We start from the raw sequence: 9,344 nt of genomic DNA, 5'->3' as shown, positions 1-9,344 counted from the left end.
GCAGAGTTGGCCCGACAAACATTCAATTTCAAAAGCACATATAATATACTATTCCTTCATTTAATACTAATAAGGGAAAATGCTAGCGTAAGCCCTTGAATTCTTTTGAGCGAGTCCTTGAAATGATTGAAGTTTGGGGTGAGTTCTCGATCTTGCTTTCAACGGAATCAATGGCGAGCTCGCGTTCGATGGAGCAAGAGAACGATGGATCCAACGCTACGCGGTTTCCATGCGATGATCATTCTACCTTTTGGCGAATTTTCTTTTGTTTATCTATTTTTGTGGGAATTCACATGCATGTGAAATCTTTATTCAAGTTGTCGCTGGTAAAGATCCCTCGATTCAAGCCCTATATCTCCGAAAAAGAAAACACAAATATATTTTTCTCGGAAAAAGTGTAAAAAAAGTCCTAAATTTATTGTACGACTACCAATTCAGTTATAAACCTTTCGATTGTGCCAATTTAGTCTTAAAATTTTTGACAGTTTGCCAATTCAGTCCTAAATCTTTCAATAATGCCAATTTAGTTTTAAACCTTTTGAGGATTTGCTAATTTAGTCCTACACCTTTTAACGAATTATAAATGTAGTCTTCTGACTAATTTTGAATGGAAATCGCTGACGTAACGGTTCAGTCAATACGGACGTCCTACATAGCGTGGCTGGCACTAACATAGACAAATTTTTAATTTCTTTCCGAATTTTCATTGATTTATTTTATTTTATTTTTATTTTTTCCGACTGGCCGAGGGCCGGCAATCCCCACTAGCCCAGGGCAAGGGCCTTGAAACCCTCCCTAGCCATAGGCGAGGGTCATGGCCATCATCGAATCTGGCGAGGCCCAAGCCCTTGTTGGCCACTACGAGGGCTTGTAAGCCCTTGCCTAAATCCGATCAGTGCATCACGGCCCTCGCCGGGGGGTCAGCAGGGATCGCGGACCCTTTGAAGAAAAAAATATACAAAGAAGAAAAGAAAAGAAAAAAGAAAAAATCAATAAGAAACTTCGAAAAGTTTTTAAAAATTAAAAAAATTATCTATGTCGCGATTTCCAATCAAAATTTTTCGGAAAGATTATATTAGCAATTCGTTAAAAGGTTTAAGACTAAATTAGCAAATCCTCAAATGGTTTAAAACTAAATTTACATAATTGAAAAGTTTATGATTGAATTAGCTGCCGTACGATATGTTTATAATTAAATTTATATAATTAAAAGGTCTATGACTTAATTGATCGCTATATAATATGTTTATAACCTTTTGGATAATTTTCTTCACTTACCCTGCACTTGTCGCATGCAAGAAAGAGGGGGAGGGGTCAATGGGAAGACGATGGTACTCTTTAAGGTATCTTGAGAAAAGTCCCACTTTGTGGGCTCGTCGAGGAATGGAATCCAATCTAAAGTTTTTCGTAGGAAATATTTTCTAAAAATAATAATAATGATACCAATTAACAACGACAAGACTCAAAAGAGGAAGCTTCGCCCCAAATTAAACTTCGTTTAAATATAAACAAAAAAGGCCTCGTCATTGCACTGGCCATGGCGATTATTCTAGTAGAGATTCCACGCGGACATTTTGATGAGCTCATCCTTAAAACAAACCATCACAAACTTGTCTTGTTCACTTATTGATTAGCTTCATGCAAATGTTACAAATTGGTTCATACTGTCCTCACAATATCAATGAAGCTGGTCAATCGCATTGCTCCACCCTCTTCGCATCCATGGCAAAGGTAACTTTTGCATGCATGCACTCTCTTCTCTCCATGCAATAATTTCTTGCATTTTCTTCCTCGAAATGAATTAACCTCAGAAGCATTGATGAACTTTGCCATCTGCCAAACTCGAAGGTAAGAGGTCATGCTCATCTTGGCCCATATGTTTGGGTCATTAACAATTACCAAGCGCGATTATTCTAAGTGAAGATTCCGCTCGCTTGATATGATAATCTCATCCTTTGACAAATCCCTTGCAAACTTTGTCTTATCCACTCATTGATTGACCATTGATAACATTGAAAAAGCTCGGTCCATTCCGGGTCATATTTGACTTGTGCTTCATATGAGAGCCTTTCAATATAGTTCACATGATGGGTTACGACTCGACCGGCCATAGATATAGAGTTTGAGCGAGCTAGCGAGGGAGCAGACGAATAAAATGCCAGGGACATACCCCGTGAAACGACACGAGGATCATGGCGACCACAGGCAATGACCTCCAGTTTCTTGTTTGTTCCTAATAACTGTGTGTTGCTTCCTGTGTGGATGCAGCACGAGATGAGATAGATTTAACAGTTGTATTAGGGCAATGAGAATCATATCCTCGGATTTGACACAAACATGCATGGCAAATCTTACGGATGATATTCAAAATGGGGAGCTAAGAGCTAGCACAATACGCTAGAGAATGAAAGAAAGTGTTCGAAGTCGATACATTAACTAAAATGCAGCACTGCTGCAATATATGGCGTATCCACTGTGTCAGCGCACAGCAGGAACGAAAGCTTACATGCATGCCCGCATCTGTGCATGCATACGATTGTGTGTGCAGCACAATTGTGCGTGCTTGTCCGTCTGCGCGTCCATTTTGGTGCGCACGTGCATGGGTGAATGCATGCGCGCGAGAGAGAGATAGAGAACAATTCCATGTCAGAGTACCTGTATTCCACCAGAAAGATTCGTTCTTGTCCTGATTCTTCCATTTTCATCAATGCAAAATCCATCGTCATGCTGGCTGCCAGTCAAATATGTTCACAGACGTCGGCCTGAGTTAGGCGATTGAAGAACTTAGAGGAAAGGTGGGAAAGAAAGCGGAGGTTGTGAGTGTTGAAGAAGATGAATATATCCCGAGCCGCCTCGAGAGAGCATGTCCTCCTCCAAAAAATCATCCTCCGGATAAGACTTCGTTTGTCGCGAATAAGAAGAATAGACCTTTAACAATTTAAGAAATAATGCCGTTCATTTCGTCGCATTTAACTAATCATTACTAGATCTCCAACCCGTCACAACATCAATCATCCAAACGAGATCGTTCCCTGTTCAACTTGCCGCACACCGCAAAGTGATTAGATTTGATTTTGCGCAAAAGTTAAGTCGATATATCATCAGTCGACTGAATATATTAACTAACAAGAACACTGTAATGCGGTCAGCAATGTACTTAGGCTCTCGGTAGACAATCATTTGATGATTCTTAGATACACATGGAACAACCCCACAAACAGCTTGAACCTAGGGCTCATCCAACGAACAAGATGAGACAAAACAAAGAGAGAATAAGTTCCGGTGTGCAGCCCTTTGGATTTGACATTTGCCGAAGTCGCTTTCGATACCAAACGCGAGCTTAAGGGAGTCGCATATTATGTCTAGTTTAATTCCAGCCATTTCAAGATCTTCATTCAAACTGGCCATTGATAATGATATGGTGAGGGTGAATCAATAGCGGTCACGTTACGGTCACGTTACGGCTGTTTGCCTGTCCAACAGTCAACTAAAATCACGTGAATCATAATCGCTTCAGAGGATTACGTCTGCAATTCCTTCATTATAACAAGGAAGAATTCCAAAAGAATCCCCAGATCGGGCGTCAAGGCCTCGCGAGCTTGACATTTCTCGAAACACCTCTCAGTGTACTGCCGTGCTCCGGTTATGCCCCCGCCCCGTTGCTGACGATAAAGCACCTTCCGGGCCATAGGACTTCACCTGCCCATTTCTTGCTGTTGGCTAGGAGCATTTTTATGCCAAGAAATCAATTTCCTCTCAATTGGAACTAAACCCTAAATCCCCAATTGCTTGGCCAACAAAACCCTTTATCGAATTAGAGCAATTGCGCAAGTCCTTTAAACATTCGAAGTTTTGAGCGAGTTCTCGAACTAGGTTTCAATAGAAGCAATGGCGAGCTCTCATTTGGTGGAACAAGAGAATGATCAGCCGACGCTAAGCAATTTCTATGCAATAATTGTTTTTCTCTTTTGCAAGTTTGCTTTTGTTTATCTATTTTTGTGGGAATTCACATGAATGTGAAGTCTACGTTGATGCTGCAGCTCGTAAAATCCCTCGGTTCAAACCTTAAACATACGTACTAAAAAAAGCACAAATTTCACGTGTTCTGTACTTGTCGCATGCGAGAAACCGCCTCCTCGGGTTCAACTCAGTCCATGATGTCTTCAGTCGATCCCTGCTTCCACCTTTGCAGTTGTCCGCCCTAATCCGAAACCCTAATCGCAACTCCTAGCTCCCTCAATTTGTTTCTCAATTTGGCCCCCTTTTGGCTGGTTTTCATTGGGGAAAACTGATATTTTTCGGAGAAAAATGCCCCTATCCAACGTCAAGAAATCGGCATGTGACGGTCGCGTCATTTCTGGAAGGTGCCTTTATCTCCGGCGATGAGGTTGGCGGTATTTTAAGAAAAGTCGCATTTTGAGAGCTCTTTTGAGAAAATGCGTACACTTCGAAGTCTTTTGAAATATTTAATAATAACAATAATGATAGTAATAATACCACCAACAACAAGAATCAAAGAGGGAATTCTTCCCCCAGATAATACTTCGTATAAATCTATAAAAAGACCGAGTCATTGCAATAACCATGGCGATTAATCTAGTGAAGCCATTCGACTTGCAAAATATGATAATGTAAGCATTAACGGCGAGAAAGAGAAGAGGGCAATACTAAAAGCGGTCGCCAAACTCGAATGGTTGCGTACTGATTAACCAAATCGATATGGTTGCCATCACACATGTGAATAAATGGTATGAAGGTGCAGGGATCAACGGACATCGAGAAGGGGACACGAACTAACATAGGCGACGCCGACCTGGTGCACATCATTACGAGCCTGAGAAAGAAACATGGGAGGCGTGGGGAAATCGGCACCGTCGGACCACCGAAGCCACCAGAAAAGAAGGACGACAGGCCTAAAACTAAATGCCTGTCGCCGGTGCTGACTCTTGCCGCACCCTCTGTGCTGCTGCCCTTATTCTTGCTCTGTTGCGAGTACTACGCCATTACTTGCTCCGTCCTTTTGATGAGCGCCTAACGATCGAAATCAAGTGCCACGATCCAATGACACGATTTTGATCTTTGGTCACGGATATGGGATTTATGCTATCTCCAAGAGACTAAAATTTAAATAATCATGGATGAACATGATGGGCTAATCGCTGTAATTCTATGTGCGTTCCTTGGTTTATTCTCCTAAAGGCTATAGTCATGTGTAACCGTAAGTAAACGATGTTATTGAACCGTAAAAAGGGTTCTGAGTAAAAATTCCTTCGACCGCGGGAAATAAAATGACATTATGGTAAGATTTGTGTGGCACTATAGGTATATTTCCCCTTTTGTAGCGCAAGGTACCATTGAATACTATCATTGATTTAATGCGGGTGTTTTATGATTCGATTTGATGATATGACATCGGCATATTACGTCATGCACATGCCTCGCAAGATTTATTTTACGAGCCTGACTATAGAGTAGGTTATAAGTGGCTTCAGGATGGGTAGATTCCAAACTGAGAACTTGGAATCTATTCCACTCGAGCCGGTTTCCTGTTATTGGAATCAAGAACCGAATCGGTAAAACTAGCCTAGAATCGAACCAAATGGACCCGAGAACCAGCCTACTTTTTTATTATAATTTGTTTATGTTTCATTTTTAATTTTATTGCTTTACTGCACACATTATTTTTGCAAAAGTTCTCAATTAGGACACCGTAAACGGTAGGCTTAAGTTGGGATGCTCAATCTTATTGGTTTTTGCAAAAGTTTTCAATTAAGAGACTTCTATGGTTTGGTTATGAACCGACTCAAGGTCAAGAACCAGAAACCGGACCCGGCCGGTTCTTAAATTTTTTTATCCTAAAGCTAAATCGGTCCCCGTGTGAACCAACTTGGAGCCAATCAGCTCGGTTCGGTTCTCGGATTGAACCAGTCCGGATGCTCACCCTTAATGTTCATGTGCGAGGGAGAACATTGGTCAATATAAGTAAGAAAAAGCAGCATGGCATATAAATTTAATTGACAAATAAGACACTGATTCTATCCTTCAAAGCTGACTTATTGGGACCTTGTCCACATTCAATTTCTTTTTCTTCTTTTCAACAAATTTCACTATACAAATGAATTCAGATTCTTATTTTTATTTTGTTTTTCCTAATCAGATGACGAGCTATGCAAATTTTCACTAATTTAATTGCCTTCCAATATAAAAGCGCCGGCCTAATGATTGGGGAACAACTTATTGTTCTTCGATGAAATTAATAATTGGGATAATGACACAAACAGTCCCTGAACTTTGACTCAATGTGCAATTTGGTCCCTGAACTTTTAATTTGTTCAATGTAGTCCACGAACTTTAACCTAATATTCAATTTGGTCCACTGAACTTTTAATTTGTTCAATGTGGTCCCTGAATTTTAATATGTGTTCAATTTAGTCCCTGGACTATATGAAAATGTTCAATATAGTCCACTACTTGAATTAATGGAAGGACTACATTGAACATTTTCAAATAGTTCAGGGACTAAATTGAACACATATTAAAAGTTCAGGGACCACATTGAACAAATTAAAAGTTCAGGGACCAAATTGAACATTAGGTTAAAGTTCAGGGACTACATTGAACAAATTAAAAGTTCGGGGACCAAATTGCACATTGAGTCAAAGTTCAGGGGACTGTTTGTGTCATTTTCCCTTAATAATTTGTATTAAACAGACAATGATGATGTACCAACTGAGACGTTGGTAACAGGTTAACAGCAAATATGGTCTGTCCGTCCACCAATTCATCTTGCTTAGACGACATGTTGAATATTGAGCATATATAATATATATATAAAATATAAATGTTAATAATTATTTATTTTTTAATATATATTATATATATATGTTTCCTGGGATGGTGTAATGTGGTCGAGGCAGGCTTAAGTCATTAGAGAAGTAGAGTATTGAGGGACGATGTACGTCGAATTAAGCTAGATTATCTACCCCCCAAAAAATGTCAACTAAAGGTCAAAATAAGTCGTAGAGAAAAGTAGTAAGGAATCTATTATTTCTAAATTGAAGATCAGACTATTATAAGTGAAACAAAAGCATGTACGTACTTAAATTCGGGAGGTCAATGATGGACCGACGGGTGAGCTGGTTGGGGGTCATCGCCCTACCGATTGATTGATACTTGATGTAGTTTCTCGAAATATATGTTATCATCTATGAGATTTCACATAGACTATCGACATTTCGTCCCCCGCATCCCCTTCCCGAGCTAAAAGCTGTAAATTTTTTTTTGTCTCGCCTTATTTGAGCTAGGTTTGTGGGCGCGCCACTGCTAGAGTGGAATGACTTTAGATTAAAATCGCATTTGTTTCGCGAAAAATAAATAATTTGAAAATTATGTTCTTAAAAATGATCGCTTGTATCTCTTGAAATAATTAGTTAATGATAAATATTTTCATTATTGACAATGATGACAGTATCTTTCTCATTCATTTTTTTTTGTAGGCGATACAAGCTATCATTTTTAAGAAAATATTTTTCGAATAATTTATTTTCTGCGAGACAAACACACCCTAATACATATATGTATACTGATGTACCGACCCTCATGCATGGCCACACGAACAAGTGATTGAGTCTTGACTTATTTGTTAGAACTAAACCAATGACAAACGTTTCACAGATCATTTGAGAGCCACAATATAGACCTTAGACGTGATACGCAATGTGATTGGCTTGATTTACTATACCGCCGAACCTATGCGTCGACTTCCCCGCGAAAAAACATGTTGCGCGCTCGAGACATTTGGTCCACGCCATCCTCCAAACGAAAAAAAAAACATGCGGGAAAGAAAGAACTTCATTAGTCTCTACGTCCTGGAAATGATACTGTTCTGGTGCAAAAGTCAAGAGTCTTCCTCTTGCATAATATAATGTGCATGGCCATCCAAACGTGGCGGTAGATGGAGTCCTAACACTTTGTCTGTTCTTCACCGCTAAATTATAGAGTTTTGCAGGTCGTGAAAAGCGTATAAATAGGGCATTTTTGTTTCGCAAATTAGTGAAGCTGATCATACTTCCTTTGTCCACCCCCTGCTGCATCCATGGCCCTGGTAATCAGATTGCGTCCTTCTCTATGATCAAGAGCTAATATATAATGGCATTTTTCTCTCTATCTATCTTCGTAACTGTCAATGTAGTTTTGTCTTCTAACTTTCTCCGTCTTGCGGTGTCTCAATCTCAGAAAATCGTGATAAAGGTTATCATCAAATGCGGGAAGGACAAGAAATATATTTTCAAAGCAGTCGCCAAACTCGAAGGTATGATCTCCCTATACTTGCCTCGCCAGAACCAGTTTGCTAAGTTGAATACATGCAGTCGCAAGTGGATCGCCTTCCTGATTTCTTTCTAGTCGTTCCCTAGCGAATTGATAACTTGATTGTTGAAGGGGACGTACGTGCGAATTCAAGGTTTGTGGCATAAATATGCAGGTATCACCAGTATAACGATAGACGCTGACAAGGGAACATTAACAATCATTGGAACCGTGGATCCAGTGTGCGTGGTCTTGGCTCTGAGAAAGAAATGCGGGATAGGCGTGGAGATCGTAACAGTCGGACCAGAAAAGCCTCCGGAACCTAAAAAAGACCCGCCTAAATGCCCAGTGTGCCCTACAAAATGCCTTCCGACGTGCCCTACAAAATGCCTTCCAACGTGCCCTACAAAATGCCCTACAAAATGCCCTCCACTGTGCCTGCCTCCGCCGTGCCCTCAACCATGCTCTCCTCCGCCGTGCCGCTACCCTCCACCGTGCTCTCTTGACCGTTGTCCTCCTCGTCATTGCGATTACGATAGGAACTCCTGCCCCATCCTTTGAACGATGACTCGTTGTTGGCTACCCTTTGTGAAAAGCACGTGTTCTTCTGTCAAATTCCGGCGACAGGACAAATAAAGGGATCGTCCCATGCCAAATGTTTATTGTCTTTCCTAAATGTCTGTTCCCTAGCAAAGTTCATCTCCATGCCTTGTAAAGGATTTGTTTATCATATGGCGACTAGTTTTAACGCAGCTGTCATTGACTTATCGATGTGACATGACTGATTTTGTCCATTTGTTCTATCGTTGTCACGCTTAACAAAGTCACTGGCACATTATAATCTTGCAATGAGTTCACCGGTACATAGAATATGGCCACCGCACTAGGGATTTTAAATGGGAAAGAGTGCAAGAAAACAAGATCAAAACTTTCATCACCTGCTTTAGGTTCTCACCTTCTTGTTCTAGGTTTGAAGTCCACTGAAATTGATCGGTCAAAACTTTCTTCAAATGAAATGACATCAGACTTGATCCATT

The 9,344-nt window shown here is 40.4% G+C and overlaps 1 protein-coding gene across 1 annotated transcript; it reads left to right on the top strand.

Moving 5' to 3' along the window:
• The first annotated feature begins 8,095 nt into the window (after window positions 1-8,095).
• Window positions 8,096-8,868, top strand: LOC115680498 (heavy metal-associated isoprenylated plant protein 2-like). The gene is made up of 3 exons (XM_030604308.2): window positions 8,096-8,104; window positions 8,236-8,311; window positions 8,483-8,868. Exons 1-3 carry the CDS (start codon window positions 8,096-8,098, stop codon window positions 8,866-8,868), a joined length of 471 nt encoding a protein of 156 aa, XP_030460168.1.
• The last annotated feature ends 476 nt before the right edge of the window (window positions 8,869-9,344 follow it).

Source organism: Syzygium oleosum, unplaced genomic scaffold (genome assembly GCF_021117445.2).
Source record: "Syzygium oleosum isolate NSW1041296 unplaced genomic scaffold, Sole_v2.1 Sole_v2.01, whole genome shotgun sequence".
Lineage (NCBI taxonomy): Eukaryota > Viridiplantae > Streptophyta > Magnoliopsida > Myrtales > Myrtaceae > Syzygium > Syzygium oleosum.
Note: the sequence above shows the minus strand (reverse complement) of the source record. Positions and strands in the feature narration are given on the sequence as shown.